The sequence below is a fragment of the Lupinus angustifolius genome, chromosome LG01 (assembly GCF_001865875.1).
Source record: "Lupinus angustifolius cultivar Tanjil chromosome LG01, LupAngTanjil_v1.0, whole genome shotgun sequence".
NCBI classification, from domain to species: Eukaryota; Viridiplantae; Streptophyta; class Magnoliopsida; order Fabales; family Fabaceae; genus Lupinus; species Lupinus angustifolius.
The window spans coordinates 10,935,314-10,954,779 of record NC_032009.1 but is presented as its reverse complement, the minus strand read 5'-3'; the positions used below and the strand labels follow the sequence as shown (position 1 = coordinate 10,954,779).

General features: G+C 32.7%; 1 protein-coding gene and 1 long non-coding RNA gene across 2 annotated transcripts; one reads left to right on the top strand and one right to left on the bottom strand.

Moving 5' to 3' along the window:
* LOC109349482 lies at positions 9,738-19,154 on the top strand. The gene is made up of 3 exons (XR_002107975.1): positions 9,738-9,848; positions 17,785-17,787; positions 19,143-19,154. It is a non-coding gene; the product is annotated as an uncharacterized LOC109349482 (long non-coding RNA).
* LOC109349471 lies at positions 10,964-15,047 on the bottom strand. The gene is made up of 10 exons (XM_019590289.1): positions 14,477-15,047; positions 14,180-14,317; positions 13,216-13,404; positions 12,919-13,056; positions 12,662-12,780; positions 12,437-12,569; positions 12,214-12,343; positions 12,040-12,119; positions 11,712-11,846; positions 10,964-11,574 (listed from the first exon to the last, which is right to left on the bottom strand). Exons 1-10 carry the CDS (start codon positions 14,954-14,956, stop codon positions 11,341-11,343), a joined length of 1,776 nt encoding a protein of 591 aa, XP_019445834.1. The 5' UTR covers positions 14,957-15,047; the 3' UTR covers positions 10,964-11,340.

Below are 19,466 nucleotides of genomic sequence, written 5' to 3'. Positions count from 1 at the left end.
CACTTTTATAAATCATGTACGAGGTTCATAACGCATCAAAGTAACTTTTCAGAAAACCCTTACTCATTTAAGGTTTAGTTAATCGATTAAGTTGTGCAAAATGGGAACTCGTTAATCGATTAAGTTAAGGTTTAATGGATTAATGGAAGTTACAATTTTTTAAATCTTGATTTTTAAAGAATCGTTAATCAATTAAATAGAGTATTAAATCGATTAACTACACTAGAAAATAGAACTATATTTTAAACCAACTTTTCCCATTTACATCATTTGTAACACAAGATTCAGATTGATTTTCACATTCATATTCAGAGATAGAATTTTCCAAAAGTGTTTCTGAAAAGAGAGAAAAGTGTTTTGGTACACAAAAAGATATAGGAAAAATACTTCATGAATCTTTAGAGAAGTATTACAATATTTTCAAAGTCAAATCAAGTTTACAAAACCTTGCATCTCACATCTTAATTATGGATTTAATGAGACTTTTAGAAAGGTTTTAGATTCTAGAAGTGTGTGTATATTCAGCACATTTAGGTGCATTACTCATTTGTAGACAATTGTATTGGATATTTCTCTTTGGTGTGTGGTATCACCAAGAAGAAGAGAAAAGGTTTAGGAAACTCTAGTTAGAAGTGGCGAGGAGTCATTAGAAGCTAGGTTCACTATACAAGAATCTTGTTAGAGAAGTTAGAAGTGGTGGGACCGTCCATTAGAAGTGGTGGGACCGTCCATTAGAAGTTGTGGGACCGTCCATTAGAAGTGGTGAGGGAGCCATTAGAAGTGGGTGAAGGCAAGCTATTAGAAGCTTAAGTCCAAGATTGTCTTGGTGGAAGCATGTTTCTAAAACATATTTTTCATATTGAAGAAAATATCTCAAGATCAGAAGGGAAGGCTTGGATGTAGATACATGTGGAATAGCAATCGAACCAGGATAAAAATTATCGTCTCATTTTTCTCATCCCTTAACTTTTTATGTTTTCGCATTGTTTGATTTACTTTGCTTGGCATTCAAATATTTTTGAGTTAATTGCATATTCTGTTTTGTGCCATTAATTTCATAATTTCATCTGGTAGAGTGCACACAAGATTAGGTAAATCTTTGCATCTTAGTGTATCAAGAAAACAAGTTTTCAAGAAACAAAAACTCGTTAATCGATTAAGTTCTTGTGTTAATTGAATATATGCAGAAGTAGATAATCGATTAAGCCATACTTTAATCGATTAAACAGAGATCAAAATCATTGAATATCTTATTAATCGAGAAACAGTAATCGAGTATCGAACCACCTATTCACCCTTCCCTCCCCCTAGGTGCAGTTTAAAGCCCTTGTGAACCAACAATGTTTACCTTCATTTTCTTCTTAGGGTGAGAGACTCTTCCCCTAAAACAAAATATATAACAATAGGATGGAAATGGATCTAGATCGTTCTGAGTACTGCAATATCTAAACTTGTCTCGTTCTGTTACTTTGGTTGAGTCTGCTTCCCGCGGGTCCTTTGGTACCCATCGAATCTGTAGCTACCTAGAAATTCATAAAAACTTATAGATTGTGTACATGTTTCCTATAATCATGTGTGTTACTCTAGGCAATTAAAAGAAGAATCAAATGTTAATATCAATTATAAAATATAATTAAAGTACAAGTACACAACTTTAAATTGTGACTATATAAGTTTTTTTACTAAAAAGTGTAATTTTAAATAAGACAATAAATCATATCAAATATCTAAGATCCCTACATCAACATAACATTACATCACAATTATTATGAATTAACAAACATAAAATCAAAATAATATTACAATTTTGACGAAAAATATGTTTAGTTACGTTACTCCATATACATATATGTATACATAAAGGGGTTGAGTCAAATGAGAATAGTTCTGATATAAAAATTGTAAGAACAATAAATTTGGTGGGCCTTATAACCAATCATGAATGGTTAGGATTAAAAGTTAGTTATTGGTCACGTGATAGTCATGTGCATGTATCTTTTAATCTTCGTCATTCAAATAATATCCAATGGTTCATATTAAATATTCTCATTTCTCACAATAGCACATTATTTTCACGTGAATCATTCCCTATATATATAGAGAGAGAGCTACTCAAGTGAGAACAATTCTCATATAAAATTGTGAGAATAATAAATCTAGACCTAACAATCAATCATGGATGGCTAGGATTAAAAGTTAGTTATTGGTCACATGATAGTCATGTCTTTTAATCTTTAACCGTTCAATCAAGATCCAATGGTATAGATTAAGTGTTCTCATTTCTTACAATAGCGCATTGTTCTCATGTGAGTAGATCCCTATGTTATTTATATATATATATAGAGCTACTCAAGTGATAACAGTTCTCATATAAAAATTGTGAGGACAATAAATCTGGGCCTTACAACCAATCATGGATGGTTAGGATTGAAAGTTAGTTATTGGTCACATGATAGTCATGTGCATGTATCTTTTAATCTTAATCGTTCAATCAAGATCCAATTGTATATATTAAGTGTTATCATTTCTCACAATAGCGCATTGTTCTCACGTAAATAGCTCCCTATATATATACATATATATACATATATATATATATATATGTATATATATGAGGAGAGATTTGTTTACACCCAAATTAAGTTACACTCAATTTCAGCCATTCATTTTCTTAAACCCAACCGACCAAATGGGTGAGTGCAATAAATTATGAGAGAGAAAAAGAGAAATCTTAAATAATTTATTGCATTCACTCATTTAGTCTGTTGGATTTAAGAAAACGGATGGTTGATATTGAGTATAACTAGTGTAACTTAATTTGGGTGTAAATAGATTTCTTCTATGTATATATGTGTGTGTGTGTAGGACGGATATAAGCCATCAAATCTAGGTAAATTCAATGGTCTGAATTAGTGAGTAGATCTAAACCATTAGATGTCCATAAAATTGATGGCTAGGATAGGGAGTAAGTTTAAAAAACTTACTCTTGGAGTAAGTGAATCCCCACTCAAATATATATCCTAACTACTCGTAGTTCCAAAAAAATGGACTCGGCCTGTTATAGATAATGTTGGTAATACACGCGGGTCAGGGTACCCATTTTCTTGATGACATTTTAGTAGTCATTATGGCCAATCCAAGCAGCTTCAAGACAGAAGGTATTAAATCTATGGCTTTCCGTTGCTGAGAAATTTCTTGACAAAGTTAAGAAGAAGAGAAGGAAATCAATGAATAAGAAACAATTTTATTGAGTAGAAAGATGAATAGTAATGTACTTAGAAATAAATTTCTACAACTATCTATTTATAGAGAGTTGGGTACTAACTAACTCCATTGACTAAACAGAAATAGAAAAACTGAAAAATAAGTGGGTCAAGCCAACAAAGCAATTGAAGCCCAATAAACAGAAAACCAAAAATAGAGAATGAGTATGAAAAATGGCTAAGTTAGTTCTTCATTCTTTCTCAACTTCAAGCTTTTCTCTCCAATAATGTCTAGATCATATATGCCACTTTCTAATAGTCCCCCAAAAGAGAAAGGGATAAGGCCTGTGTGAATATGTCGGCAACTTGAGAATCAGTAGAGATGGGTAGCAAGTGGATAATTCCATATTGGATCCTTTCGCGAACAGAATGGCAATCTATGTCTATATGTTTCGTGCTCTCATGGAAGACAGGGTTAGTAGCTATGTATAATGTTGATTGGTTGTCACAATATAAGATTATGGGATCAGAATGGTTTACTCCAAGATCATGAAGAAGGTGTATAAGCTATTGTGCTTCGCAGGCTGCAAGGGCCATTACCTTGTATTCCGCCTCAGCTGAAGACCTCGAAACTGTCTTCTGCTTTTTGCTCTTGCAACATATGAGGTAGTTGCCCAGATAGAAACAATATCCAGACACAGACCTTCTAGTGCCTATGCAGTCACCCTAGTCAGAATCTGTGTATCCATGTACTTTGTAGTCACAACTAAAAGGGAAGAAAACTCCAATGCCAATGGTGCTCTTTATGTATCTCAAGATCCTCATGGCAGCTTTTAGATGTTTATCTGTTGGTGCAACCAAAAATTGACTTAAATGACCCACAGCAAAACTCAAATCAGGCCTAACGTGAGTTAAGTAAACAAGCTTTCCAATTAATCTTCTATATATACTAGGGATAGGTAAGAGGCCACCCAATTTGGAATGAATCAACTTTGTAGAATACTCCATAGGAGTAGAACATGGCTTGGCTGCCATCATCCCTGCTTCTTGTACTAAATCAAAGGTCTACTTCCTTTGATAAAGAAGGATACCTTGTGCAGATCTAGTTATCTCCATACCTAAAAAGATTTAACTTGGCAAGGTCCTTTATGCTAAATTCAGAGTCAAGAAAATGTTTCATGTTATCTATTTCATTCATGTCATTCTTGTCAATATAAGATCATCAACATAGATAAGTATAGCAGTAAAACTAGAGCTGGATGATTTAATGAACATAGAGTAATCAGAATTAGACTTATTATAACTAGAGTGCATAAGAAAACCAGTAAGCTTATCATGCCACTGCCTACTGTCTTGTTTCAAGCCATAGACGGATTTTTCTAACTTACAAACTAGACCTGGAATTTCAGTATGGACACCTGGAGGGACTTTCATCTAAACCTGCTCCTTTAGGTCCCCATGAAGGAAGGCAGTGTTTATATCTAATTGGTGGAGGTGCCACTTATAGGCAAAGGCTAGGGAAAGGATGACCCTTATGGTGGCCATCTTCACAACAGGGCTAAAGGTCTCTAAAAAGTCTACTCCTTCAGTTTGGGTGAACCCTTTAGCCACAAGTCTGGCTTTGTGGCTCTCTATACTTCCATCACACTTATACTTGATTTTAAAGACCCATTTGCACCCTATGTATCTTTTGTTGTTGGGTAATCTAGTTATGGTCCAAGTCTTGTTATCCTTAAGAGCATTAACTTCTTTCTTGATAGCCTTTCTCTAGCATTCAAATCTTATAGCATCTTCATAATTTGCAGGCTCGGTGTTGGAAGAAATGCTCATAGAATAATGTTTGTGATTGTATGATAGTCTATCATAGGATAAATGTTTGTCTAAGGGATATCTGACTATGGAGGAATTAATCTTTTCATAATCCTCTATGTTGGTGGATGTAAGCATGGAGAAGTGATAATCTTGGAGGTAGTGAGGCCTTTGTCTAGGTCTAAGGGATTGTCTAGGCATAGGTGAATTACATTCATTATGATCAGTACTACTATAACCATGACTATTATAAGAGAATTGTTCATGAGTAGTGTTAATAGGGTCAAAGCTATTGTCCTCACCAGGATAGTTCTCACTAAAATTATCCTCAGAAGTGTTAAGCATTTGTTGGGCAGAGTTAGAGTCAGGGTCACTTATGCATAGAGCATTGACAACATCAGTAGAGGCATAGATTCTGTCAATGACAGGTCTTGGCTCAGAATTTTCCTTAGGACAGTTTTTGGCTTTGACATCCCTCCTTGTATGGAAAGATATGTTTTCTTGATAAGAAAACTTCATGAGTATTGACATCCATTAGGATATAACCTTTTACTCCTTGTTTTAGGCCAAGAAAAATACACTTTCTTGATATGTGATCCAACTTCTTCCTTTATGAGGTAAGGGTAGATGCATAACATAAGCACCCAATGACCTTTAGGTTGGAATTTTTGGGAACATTATTGTACAAGACAACATAAGGGCTCCTATGGATAAGTATTTAATAGGCTGCTTGTTTATCAAGAATACAGCATGACTAGTAGCATAGTTCCAAAGGCAGTGAGGCATTTCAGATTGGAAAATGAGAGACTTAGCTACACTTGGTATATGTTGGTGTTTTCTCTCAACTATACCATTCTGTTGGGGGGTCTCAACACAACTAGTTTGATGCTCAATCCCATTCCTTGCAAAAAAAATCATTCATATGGAATTTCCTACTATTATCACTTCTAATACTTTTGATCTTTAATCCAAACTGAGTATTGACAAGGAAAGCAAAGTTTTTGAATAAGTCAGGAACTTCTGATTTGGCTTTCATGAAATAAAGGCAAGTAAATCTGGATTTATCATCCATAATGGTTAGAAAATACACATGTCCTGATGTGTTAGGCATAGAAGTGGACCCCATATGTCCATATGCAGTAAATCAAATATATGGGCAGATTTAGAGAAACTATTGCTATAAGGTAACCTTTTTTGCTTAGCTAGATGGCAGACAAGGCAAGGTAAATCTATTTTATTGCATTTAACAGTAGGATAATGTTTCGGCATCATTGTCATTTTTTTCATTTGAAAGGTGTCCTAGCCTATTGTGCCAAACATTTGAATCATATCCAGTGAGTTAACCAATTCTATATTTTGTCAAGAGGTCTTATTATACACTTAGCGTGATTCCTTATAGCATACAATCCTGCCTTTAAGTCGGCTACACCAATCATCTTCAAATAGGAGAGGTTCTGAATTTCACAAGAGTTTTCAAGAAAAGTTAATCTGCAATGCAAAGTGTTGGTTAATATTGAAACAAATATTAAATTGTAATGGAATGTTGGTATATATAGAACATCTGTCAAGACATGATGCTGTGAAAACATCACACTACCAGTTATGGTGGCTAGAATCTTATTTCCATTTGGCAAAGTTATCACAATGGGCTTTATATGCTTAAAGGTTTGATAAAGAGACAAAGTATGGCACACATGATCTGTGGCCCCAATATCAATAATCCATTCAAGGGACTTACTTGAACAAGCAAACATATACACGTTACCTTTATCCTTTGAGTTGTCAAAGTGAGTGTGGAAATTGTTGATAGTGTGATTGGATTGCTGTGAGGATGATGATTGTGTAGCTTGTTCTTTGATGTCTCCCTCCACTTCATCACTGTGTGTAAATTCCTCCATAGGGGTAATGTTATTCACATTGTTGTTCTTGAAATATCCAAGAGGAAAGCCATGTTTCGTGTAGCACTGGTCTATGGTATGACCTGTTCTGTTGTAGTAAGTACATACCTTTGAGCCTCTTCCACTGGATGGTCTTGAAGGATTGCTATTAAATCTTCCTTGTGTGTAGGAATTTCTTCCTCCTGAATTTTGATAGATCCTACCTCTTCCTCTTCCTCTACTTGCACCAATATTGAAACTAGATTCATTTGTATTCTGATTGTAGTTATTCTCAGCAGAGTTCAATAACACCTTGGGCTCATTCTATTGTGAGTGGAGATGTCTTTCTTGTTGGGTCAGTAAAGCGAATGCCTTATTGATGGTTGGTAAAGGGTCCATCAACATTATTTGAGATCTCACACTCTCATACTGGTCATTTAACCTCTTTAGAAAACATATAACGTAATTGTTTTCTCTATAATTCCTAACAATGAGTGTCAAGGTGCAGTTGCAAGAAAAGGGTGGAATCAATCTGAGAATAATAGGCTCCAACTCCCAGATTTCCTTGTTTGTAGGTATGTATTTCTCCAAATAAATCAGAAATTTTGTAAATGTCCTCGTGGTAGTATCTCTCTTTTAGATCTTGCCATATTTCTACAGTTGTCTCCATCCAAAGAACGCTTTGAGATATTGTAGCATCAATTGATTAAATTAACCAGGACACTACCAATGTGTTACATCTGTCCCAATTAGCAAAGTTGGGATCATCGATTGTGGCTTCGGAAGAGAGCCATCAATGAACTGAAGTTTGTTTTTGGTCTTTATAGATCTGACCATAGCTTGTGACCATTTATGATAATTGTCTCCATTCAAAAGAACTGAAATAAGAGCAGCTCCGGAGTTCTCACTAGGGTGTATGAAGAATGAGGATGTAGGATCTTGAGAGGGATTTATGGTGGTCATAACTCGGTTATCCATTCGCTTCAGTGTTAAGTAAGAGGGAAAAAGCCACAAAGAGAAGAAGAAGAAGAAGATGATTAAAGAACACAAGAAGAGAAGAAACTTAGAAGAATTACTAATGTACTCAGTGTATCCTTTGAATCGAAGAAGACGAAAAAGAAATAGATGCAGCGGTGGAGCATGGCAGAGCCTCTAGCCTTTGATACCGTATTAAATCCATGGTTTTCCATGCTGAGAAATCTCTTGACAAAGTTAAGAAGGAGATAAGGAAATCAATGAATAAGAAACAGTTTTATTGAGTAGAAAGATGAATAGTAATGAACTTAGAAGTAAACTTCTACAACTATCTATTTATAGAGAGTTGGGTACTAACTAACTCCACTAACTAAACAGAAATAGAAAAATTGAAAAACAGAAAAATAAGTGAGCTAAGCCAACAAAGCAACTGAAGCCCAATAAACAGAAAACCATAAACAGAGAGAATGAGTTTAAAAAATGGCTAAGTTAGTTCTTCATTCTTTCTCAATTTCAAGCTTTTCTCTCCAATAATGTCTTGATCAGATATGTCACTTTCTAATAGAAGGGTATCAGACCCTTAGAGCTATATATACCTCCTCCACAAGGAAGAGAATGAGAATATGATCAGAGTGTAATCTACAAGTATTTTCAACAATTGTCCCTGGGAATGCCACCCTCCAGTCACTATATGCTATACGTATGTCCAGCTTTCTCGATATATTTTGGCTGCCCTCACACTTCTTCTGCCATGTCAATTTGCCCCCTTGGACATGAAGATCACCTAGGCCACATCGGCTCATCATTCTTCCGGAAGCTTAAGCTTTTGAATGAGAAAATTTCCTCCCTGTTGTTCTGAAGGTAGAATAATTTCATTAAAATCTTTTAATAGAACCCAATGCTTGGAAATTGAATGTCTAAAACTGCAAAGGTAACTCCAAAGAATAGAGCGATTCGAAAGTGTTGTGCTTGCATAAATTCATGTGCAGCCAATAAGAGGGAAAAAATGAGGGAATTATATGTTACCGAGAAAGGGAATGATCACACACATATCCTGGAGGCAGGAAAAATGAGATTGGGTTTGCAGTGTGGTTTTGGGGAGATAGTAATGTGTTCTTCATTGATTTTGATGTCGGGAAAATTTGTTTCTTTCTATTTTTTGGTGTGTTTTAACTAAGGACCCAATGGTCTAATATATAGCTGGACATGTGAGCCTCAGTGATAGGGAATATAGTTTTCTTATTGATAAGAATGTTATATCCCAAGAAAAAAATGGTATCAACTTCCTATCTCTTATTAAAAAGATAATTATTTTGTTATTTATTATTTTTTAAGAGATAATCACATACAAATAAAAATCTGATTTTAAAATTAAATAACTCAACAATATTTAACTTTTGTTTATTTATTTTCAAAATTATTGTTATTTATTAATTAAAAATGATGTAATAACTGACCAGTTGTTATTTTTTCATTTTTTATTTATAAAATAATAATAAAGGGATGAAATCAATACTTCCTTCTTTTTTTATGAATTGAAAATAAATAATAAATATCTATTTTATAAATTATTTTTTCAATTATATTCCTTAAAAAAATCAATTTTGGGTCGAATAAAATTGGGTTTCATATTTTGTCATGTTTACCTTCATTTTTCCCCTTCTAAAGCAAGATATATAGCACAAATGGAGCACCTTGTACAATTGTGCATAATGATGAAATATACAAATTATGTTGATTGCATTAATCTTTTTAGCTTTTGAAATTATTTGTTCTAACAATTAGCATTATATCTCTTTTTCTTCCTTTTAACGTAGAGAGGATGAACTATTTCCTTCTTGTCCTGCAGGATTATTCTATGGGCACCATTTCTAATCTTTAGGAAGCTCCCAAATGATCCATCCTTGAAGTACCCTTGGTCTGTACCTGAAGATCCTTCAAAAGTTAGAAATGCATACTCAAAGTACCCATACGCCAAACCTGAGTTTATAAAAAAAAAAGTAAATTACATTGAAATTATACAAACCATCCTTTCATTTTTTACACCTACAATAACCCTTATTTTACTACCATTACATGACAAATAAGTGTAATCTTTTAAACAAAAAATGATGATAAATGTAATTAAACAAAATATAATATATTGTGGAGATAAATCCAAATAGTATACGAGTCACCACATTTTCATTATTTTTGATTCATTACAAAATGTATCAATAATTATAAGGAAATATTATTTAAATCACTTTTATCCGATATTGTAACCAACAAAAAATAATAAAAATGTACTGACTCATATATTATTTCTATTTGTTTCTACAATATACCATATTTTGTTTAACTTAATTATACTTATCACTTTTTTTATTTAAAAAATCACATTTATTTCTCATACATGGTAGTCAATATAATGTATGTATAAAAATTAGGAGTTTTTTGTAGGTGCAAAATATAGAGGGGTAGTTTATGTAATTTCATTAAAATTCAAAAAATATAAAATTAATTTACCGTAAGCCAAACCTGAAGATTATGATTATTAGCCTTTTAAATTTCACCACAACAAAACAAATAAGATGTTCAATGGTAATTCTAACATGAAATCATCCGTACTATTTTGAATGTAGCATTATACCTTTTCTGCTTTTGAAATATATTGTATATGAGATTCAGCCACAATATTTTCACTTTCAATGTAGAAACATTGTCGATTGAATTCTGCAAAACACAACAATACCCTTGTCTTAATAAATCCTTTAGAAAATAATATTTCATTTATTTAATACTCACTAAGTGAATAGGATATTGATTACGCAATGCTAAATTTCAGTTTTTTTTAAATCTTACGAAACAATCATTAACGAGTAGTGCCTCATAAATACAGATTTATTTAGCATTAATATGCCAAAATGAGTTTAGCCCTAAAAGCAAGCGCCTACCTAGTACATTCTTTATCCTAAAAGCAATTACATCCTCTTGCTTTGCATCAACATAGACGCAACAAAATTGTCCAATTATTAAAGGAGAAAAGACATGAAAACAGGGAAGACACGGGAAAAGAAATGATAGCAGTAAAAGGTAATTGGAGAAAAATATGCAGTATTGTTATCAAAATTCCTTTAATTAAACTAAATTAACTCCAGAATACTGGTGCAGTTTCCTGATTGGCACTTTGCCAGAACGGTAAATGTAAAGACATAAATAAGATAACTAAACTTTAAACAACTCAACCGAAACATATAAATTAAAAATTATAAAATGGCCAAACTAAAGTAAATCTCAAGCATTGTTGACCTTAACTATTCTGTGTCATCTGAACAGGATTTGAACTAAGTGTACAACATCCTTCCCCATTATCTGCACCTTATTACGAAGCAATTGGTCTACTGTATACACATTTTGAATGGGCTAAGCCGATGTGCAAATTGCTGCTTGGTGCAACCAACTGCCAGAAATGCAGAACATTCTCGATAGAGTGCTCAAAACTGAGAGTTGAAAGCTACAGAGAGCTTCTTAAAATCCAAATACTCCACCAAGTTGGGAGACAGCACGAAAGCACCGCCGACCGCCGCTACCAGAACTGTGAAGGTCAAACATGTCAAGCACCCATGGCCTTGTGAAACTCTTCCTAAGATCAACTTAGAATATTTATCTGCATCCTTGAAGAGTGCTTGATGAGCAGCATCTGTCCCAGTAGCCAATGCTTTCTCATTCTGTGACCAAAAATAGTTAAATTATTATATACCAAGATCAAGCAACTTGAATTCAATAAACACAATTCACGATTGGTAAGGACCCCAAATGCAAAGAACCGAAAATATATCATGTTAGCAAATGAATGAGAAACTACCGTATGCCTAAAATTCTTCAGGGTCTCCCTCAGTGGCTCATAAGGAGACAATTTTGCTGATTGTACCTTCCATTCTTCAGAGAGCTTCTTCAAAACTGCAACGCTTGCTTCAAGGTTGTCCTGATAAACTTTTTCCTGTTCATATACATTAAGCAAAAGACCAATAAGTAAATCTAATTACACGATTTGTGCCCCCTAAAAATTTAATTTCATAATTGCCAAATATAAAAAGAAAAAAAGCAAAACATTTTCTCTTGCAAAATTTGTTTTCCAGCAAAAAAACCTCCCTTGAACTCAAAAAGTTATGCTTATAGATAGAATAGCTCACCCATTGCTTGTAGGATTCAGTGCTTTGGCCCAAAGACCAAATAAAAATACCAGCTGCTTCTTTTGATAACTCCAGATTGTCTGAAAAATTAAAGATACGTTTCAAAATTCCTTCCAAAACACCATCTAATCAAGAAGAGAACACAAATGAAACCATAATATCAGCTTTCCATACTTTCTCCTGCTGCTTTGATAGCAAAATTGAATATCTGCTGTGAAACTTGTTTCACTGCCTTACTTCCAGGGGAACCACCAAGAGCCACCTCTTTGAGAATGGGATATATGGCCTCAAATCTTTCAGTAGCCTATATAAAAGAAGCACACTGACATAAGTCCCACAGGTTATATGAAACATTCAAATGGAATCATACCAGAGCAGGACAGTTGAACATCTATACCTTTACTCTAGCTGAAGATGGAGGGAATGTAACCCGCAGCAAAACTTCAAATGCAGAAGGAGGAATTAATCGTTCCCCTTTTCTTACAGCACCATTCACTAAAATGGGCCGTGCTTTAGGGGTAGACAGAATTCTGCTACAAAATCACAGAAAGAATAATAGTGATGAGATGACAATAGCAATGGTGAAAAGTGGATATAAAAGGTAAGCATAAAACCTACATACTTTTCCACTAGCTGCAAAATCAAATCCCTTGATTGTGGGTTACCACTTTTGCTACTCACGATAGGTAGGAGATTCCGCGCCCATGCATACAAACCCACTGAGAGATCTCCTAGTGAAGCCTACACGGGAATGATTATTAAGCATTAGCAAAATGATGGGAAAAAGGAACACTACAGTTGTCCTTTTAAAAAGTTTAGACAGAATTTATATTCTGGAAGTCGCATAAGTTCTTCTTTTATTTTGCATCTACCCCTCACCTGAGCTACCAGCCATACAATCACTGTAAGCTTATCTTGCCCTTGATATTTAGTATTCTCCCTCAATGTGGGCAACAAAGCAATCAGAGAATCAGGCTTCCGACGCAATACGATCGCTAAAACAATAAATATTGCAACCTGTAGGCACAGTATATTCAATGTCAATATACAGCTAAAAGATTGGGGCAAAATAAGAGCATATTTGCATATTCTAATATAAGTTACTTCTGCTATCAGATTAAAAAGAAAAGAACATCACTGTTGCAAGTCAAAAGAAGACTTTTCAGTACAAGTAACCTGAGATTTTGAAGTCCCTTGTTGTGCAGCCTTTTTGGAACCCTTAGACACAGTTACCTGACTACCCAAATCTGTGAGAATGCTGTCTACAGACCAAAGCACAAATGAACTAAGTGCCTCAGGAGAACGTTGGTTAATCCAGTCAGCTGATGTCTTATATACAGCATCAGATATGTGAGAAAGTGGCACCTGGCAAAAGGAAATATTCATTAATAGGCATCACAGGATAAATCAGAACAAGTACTATGGATGATTGAAACAAATAAGCTCACTATGGATGATCAACAAAGTAAGCTAGAAAGTTAGGAAAGGTCTATGTTTGATAAATAGTATAGGCAAAAACATAAATAATAAAAAATGTAGTACTTTACCATGGGCAATTCTTAGCACATTTAATTAAAAAGCTTAACTTAGAGTGTAATATATGGTTCTAAACTTCTAATAATCAATCCATTTCAAGCAACCACCCCAATATGTTGCCACCAATCCAGGAAATTCAAGGTTTGTGCTATGGATGATTGAATCAAATAAGCTCACATTGTATGTAAAAATTGGCAGCATTGCATGTAACATTGCATAAATATCCAAGCACACAATTATCATTTAACATAAAAAACACAAATGATATCCGTTATATCTCCAATTTATCCACTCAATTTGTTGAATTAAAGCCTAGCTACCAATGGTGAATGCTTCACAGTTCACACAAAAATACACATGCACAAGTACCCATGTTTTTAAATTGAGGTCACATCTTCCCACAAGGGAGAAATTGTAGTTACTGTAACATAACCCCACAATGCAGAAATTATATTTATTGTAACAAACATAACCGCGACTACAATTTAAAACCATGCAAGCATCATTCATAATTTATATCACAAGTTTTTCATCACAAACATGATTTCTTATCTCTAAAAATGTTCATAAACATGCCAATAGCAAAATAGAATTTCAAACTCACATCAGAAATCTTAGCCACGGTGGATTCCCTGAACAATTTCACCCAAGGAAACTGAGAACCGCTCACAGCAGAAAAAGCACGTCCAAAATAATCCGCAAAACGCATCATCTGTATATCCTGCTGATTCTCATAAGATCCCTATTGTGAAAACAACAAACACAAAATAAATTTATCAAATCAAAACAAACGCATCAAATCAAATCCTTCATGCAACAACAGATCAAACCCAAACACAAATCATTAACATACAAGATTTTAAATTTTCACTAATCAAATTAACCTAATTCGACGCCATACCGATATCTCAACTAAATAAGCTCCTAGATCAGCAGCGTCGATCTTCGCCGCGGCCTCCGCAACCGTCACCTTAGGTTTCTTCGGCTTCTTAGCTTTCACCTTCTTCACCTCCTCCGCTTTCCCATTCTCCGCAGAAAGATCCACCTCATCATCGTCATCTTCATCATCATACTCATTGTGACGACGCTGCTTCGATCTAACCAGAGCATCATCATCAAATTCAGCATCGGCCGCTCTCCGCGCCTCGGCGATTCTCCGGCGCCGGTCCTCCGAATGCAGCTCCAGCGACTTGAAAACGCCGTCTCCGCCGGATAACGTGCCATTGGTAAGAAGCTTGTCGGAATTCGCGACGGTTTTGTTGTCGTTTGGCTTCTTGTTCTGTCGTTTTGCGTAGGTTACCTTCTGCCAGCCATGGTCAGCGCCGCCGTGAGCGTGAGATGCACCGTTGTTCAATTCGGGAGCTGAGTTATTATCCGCCATTGTTGTTGATAGTGATTGAAATTTTTGTGTGTATCTTTCGGACAATGATGGAAATTGGAAAATAAGAGAGCTAGAGAAAATGAATTGAAGAGAAACTTATTTGAAGATTTGATGGTTTGAAATTGACATTGTTTTATTGACAGTATTACCGGAATGCCATGTGGTAGTTGTGTTCTTAAAAATCACGTGTTCTACCGAATGGCATGCTAACACGTGTATTTTCATCAAATTTGACGCAACACGCATGCATGTTCCTTTTAAAAACTTTGATTAGAATAGTAAATCCTTTAAAAGGAAAAATTAATAAATAGATATGTAAAAATTCATATTCATCCTTATAAATTTTTGTGTGTAACAATTTGATTTCTAATAAAAAGACTAATTTAAATTACATATGATATTTTTGTAATTATTTTAGGTTTTTCAATTTTTTTAGAGAATATATTGGTACACTCTAAAATTCTGAGTAACCAAAATAGATCTTCACCTTATATAGAATAAGTAATAAGGAAACAATTAGATGTGGCAAAATTATTCACCATCCATCAAAATTCAAGAAAAACAAATTCATCTACTAGAATTAATGGGTTTAAATAGATATTATTCAACAAGTAATTTTAATAATGAATGAGTTTGAATCTATTCATTATATTCAATGAATATTCATAAATATATCTATTTGAATGGATATCCAACTCATCCAAAAAAACCAAATATTTACAAATCGCTTTTCAATCTCATTCAATAAATTAATTCTCACTTTTTTGTAGTATTTCTCACCATCACTTTATTTTTTTCTTATTAAATTAAAAGTGTGTTCTAAAATACATAACATATATAAATATCTTTAAAAACATTAAATATCTCATGCCGGTAGAATATTGTAAATAATTAATTTTTTTAAAAGTTGAAAAAAATCACTTTGCAAAAAAATGTTTCTTTAAGAAAATAAAAAATACTTTTTAAAAAATATTTTAAAGTGTTTTTCTTAAAAAAAATGAATTTAAAAGTGTTTTTTAAATGTGATTTTAAAAATGGTTTATTGAAATAATGGGGTTTAAAAGAGAAATTTGTTCAAAAGTGTTTTTAGTTTTAATTAAAAAATTAAATGAATTGGATATTCATCCATCCAAATTCATGAAAATGAAATTATGGATGGTACAAGTCCATCTATTAAGTTTGGATATGGATGAATTGAATAATTTAAAATATGATTTAAATGATTTTTATGTATTGGTAGATGACTTTTTATTCATCCATTAGAATCTAAATTTAAATCCATGTATATTAATCCATTTGCCACATATAGAAACAATTAATACTATATTATATAAAAATAAATAATTCATTATGAACATTAAACATATATTTTAGAAAAAATAATTTAATCATAATTTAGTGGTGTAAGACATTTTTGGATATATACATCTCATAGGAGGTCAAAATCAATCGTGGGTAGGGACAATGAGTCTAGATAGGTTTGGAAAGTGCATTATTCGGACCCGCGTCGTTGCTCCATTTTTTGCATCGATACTCGTCCCAGACTCGTGCTGATATCTATTGGGTCTGCTACTCGTGTGTGTTTTGGTACCTAACGGATACCAAAATTAGAGATAATAGATAAAGTTTTGTATATATGTAGATGTTGATATTATTTTTAATATTTTATTTTTTGGAGTTCATAATGATTTTGCACATGAAATATATTATGGGATCACAAATTGTCTTTGTCAAACTTTACAGCAAAAGTACTAAGATTCTATATATTTTTATAAATCATTTAATATTGATAATTTCAACATTTTATTATTGATGTCATTACTTATTCATATTTGAAAAACTCTGAACCATATCTGAATTAAGTGAAACTTAGGTTATATGAGAAAATTGAATTCATATTATGTGCTTGATCAATTTATTCGTCTTATCTTAACTATTATGATTAAACTATTGCATGAATGTCATTTTCGGCAACGAAGACAACCAAATAAAACTATGTAGTAAAATAGAAGATGAATTTCTTATAGACAACATAGTGATTTATATTGAAAAATAAATAGCTCAAAATTTGACCATTGATTCAGTCATCAATGAATTAAAGTCTTTAACAAAGAGCGACACTTTAAATGAATATAGTTTTTTCTTTAATTGTTAATTATTATTATTTAGAATTAAAATTAAGTATTGTTACCCCTCCTAAAGGTTACATCAAGATCTACCACTGATTGTGGATATTATTTGCGGATACTCGCAGATCCGGTTACCCATTTATTTCCCTAAAGTTTACCATTCTTAATATGTCATGTGGTATATTTAGGACACTCTTTCTTCTTGTGTCATTGCTTCTTATAGAAGTAGCAAGTAAATTTATCATTACTATGTAGTTTCTTTTACAACACCCTTATTATTCTTTCTTTTCTTATTCTGAGAGGTCATAACCAAGTGACATTTTCAATATTATCTCTCTGGAGTCTCTCTTTCTCTTGCACATAGTGAGATATAAGTTTATTGAGGGACCATTTCTCTTTCTAAGTGTTATGGCTCACTTTCAATTTCCCAAAATGTGTAGGAAGTGAGATCAAAACAAAGTGCACGAGAAATTCATCATCAAGCTCTAACTTGAGTGACTTGAGCTTTAATACGAGATTAGACATCTCTATAATATAATCCATTATGTTCCATTTGAATTTATACTTCATGGAGATGAGTTTAGCCAAAAAGTTACTTGTCTCCTCCTTGTCATTTTCGATAAAGTATTGTTCAATTTTTTAAAGGAAGTTCATTGCACTTTGACTCTCAAAAATAGAGCCCCAACACCTGAGGAATAGAGAGTTTCATGATTATTAGGCACATTGGTGAGAGCATTCTCATTTCTCAATTTTAATCTCATTGAGGTTATCCAGAGTAGAAATGGATTTCTCCATTCAAAGTGACAAATCTAAATGAATATGACCGAAAATAATATCCACGACTTTCTTGCGGACCTTAAAATTTGTCTCATTCAACATTAAGATGTTGTTAACTTTAGGAGAAACACTTGCAACACTAGCAAAAGACATTGAATCCATAGAACAAAAATTAATACCATGTTCACATGTAAATAAATAAGTCATGTAGTGTATACAACAAGACATACTCACATAATCTATCTATCATAAGATACCCAACACAACATCAATTTTTAGCCTTTGGATAGATAAATTAATTTGTAAGTGATACTCTCAATGTAATAACCAAATATTAACAATTAGTTCTATCAAACAATAGTCTTTCTTTAGACCGGCTATTATTCAGATGAAAATATAACTTTATAATTCTTACATATTTATCACCACAAGTATGTTATTATTTGACCAAATTATGTTTTCCTTTGAGCCAATCACAATTCACATAAATAATATTATACTAACATCTGTGTAATTTTTAATCAAATCAATTTATATGATAGAGTTTACTTTGACAATATATTGCACCAAGTAATTCAAAAGTAATTACGAGACAAAAGGAAAACAATAGGTTCATGGTAAAGAATACAATTTCAGGATTAAAACTTTTAAAATTGGTCACTTTCATAATTAACAAATCTAATATCACAATATAATTTCAAATCAAATATACTTATGCATATATTAAAACAAATTAATGACACTCATAGTGACATAATAAAATGACATTGTGTGTTATGTATATAAATTATACTCAATATATTTGATACACATTAACATGAAATGACTTTGCACATCATAAATTTGTATATGAAAAAATTAATAAATAGATTGCGAATTATACAAACATTTATTACATAACAAAGCATATATATACTATCTTAATAAGAAAAGAAACTCTTGTTAGAATTATAAAACTAGATACTCTATATTTGTGACAAGTGTATAAAATAGAAGGTTTTTTGTAAAAATGATGAGTTGCTAATATTCCTAAACCAAACACTCATCATTTGTGATAAGTGTCCAAAGAAGATGATATTTTTGATAAATGACTTTAAAATTCTAAAAATATCTTTTTAGTTTCTTAATTTTCTCTCTTCTCAAACTATGCACTATTTCTTATTTTTTTCCAAATTTTGTTCAACAAATCTTCTTCTTCAACCTAAGCCAACTCACAAGTATCATCTTCAATTCTTTTTCAGTTTTAATTCATCATTTTCAAATGTCAAATCAACTCACAGTTATGATTTTTACTCTTTTCATTTTCACTTCATTATTCTCATAACTAAATATATGCATTCTATTGGTATATGTCAACATACTGGTAGTTACTACTTGAAACTAATTTTTTTCATTTTTACTTCAGCATTCTCATAATTATTTTTTTTTAATTTTTGTTCCACAAATCTATCATTTTCACTAACCAACTCACAATTATGATTTTCTACTCTTTTCATTTTTACTTCATTATTCTTATAACTAAATATGTGCATTCTATTGGTATATGTCAACATATTGGTAGTTACTACTTGAAACTAATTTTTTTCATTTTTACTTCAGCATTC

Coding starts and splice junctions, on each gene's coding strand:
- LOC109349471 (XM_019590289.1), bottom strand. CDS start 14,956: ATGGCGGATAATAACTCAGCTCCCGAATTGAACAACGGTGCATCTCAC. Junction 12,570..12,661: donor ATTTTGCAGCTAGTGGAAAA/GTATGTAGGTTT, acceptor ATTTTGTAGCAG/AATTCTGTCTACCCCTAAAG. Junction 11,575..11,711: donor TGAAGAATTTTAGGCATACG/GTAGTTTCTCAT, acceptor TTTTGGTCACAG/AATGAGAAAGCATTGGCTAC.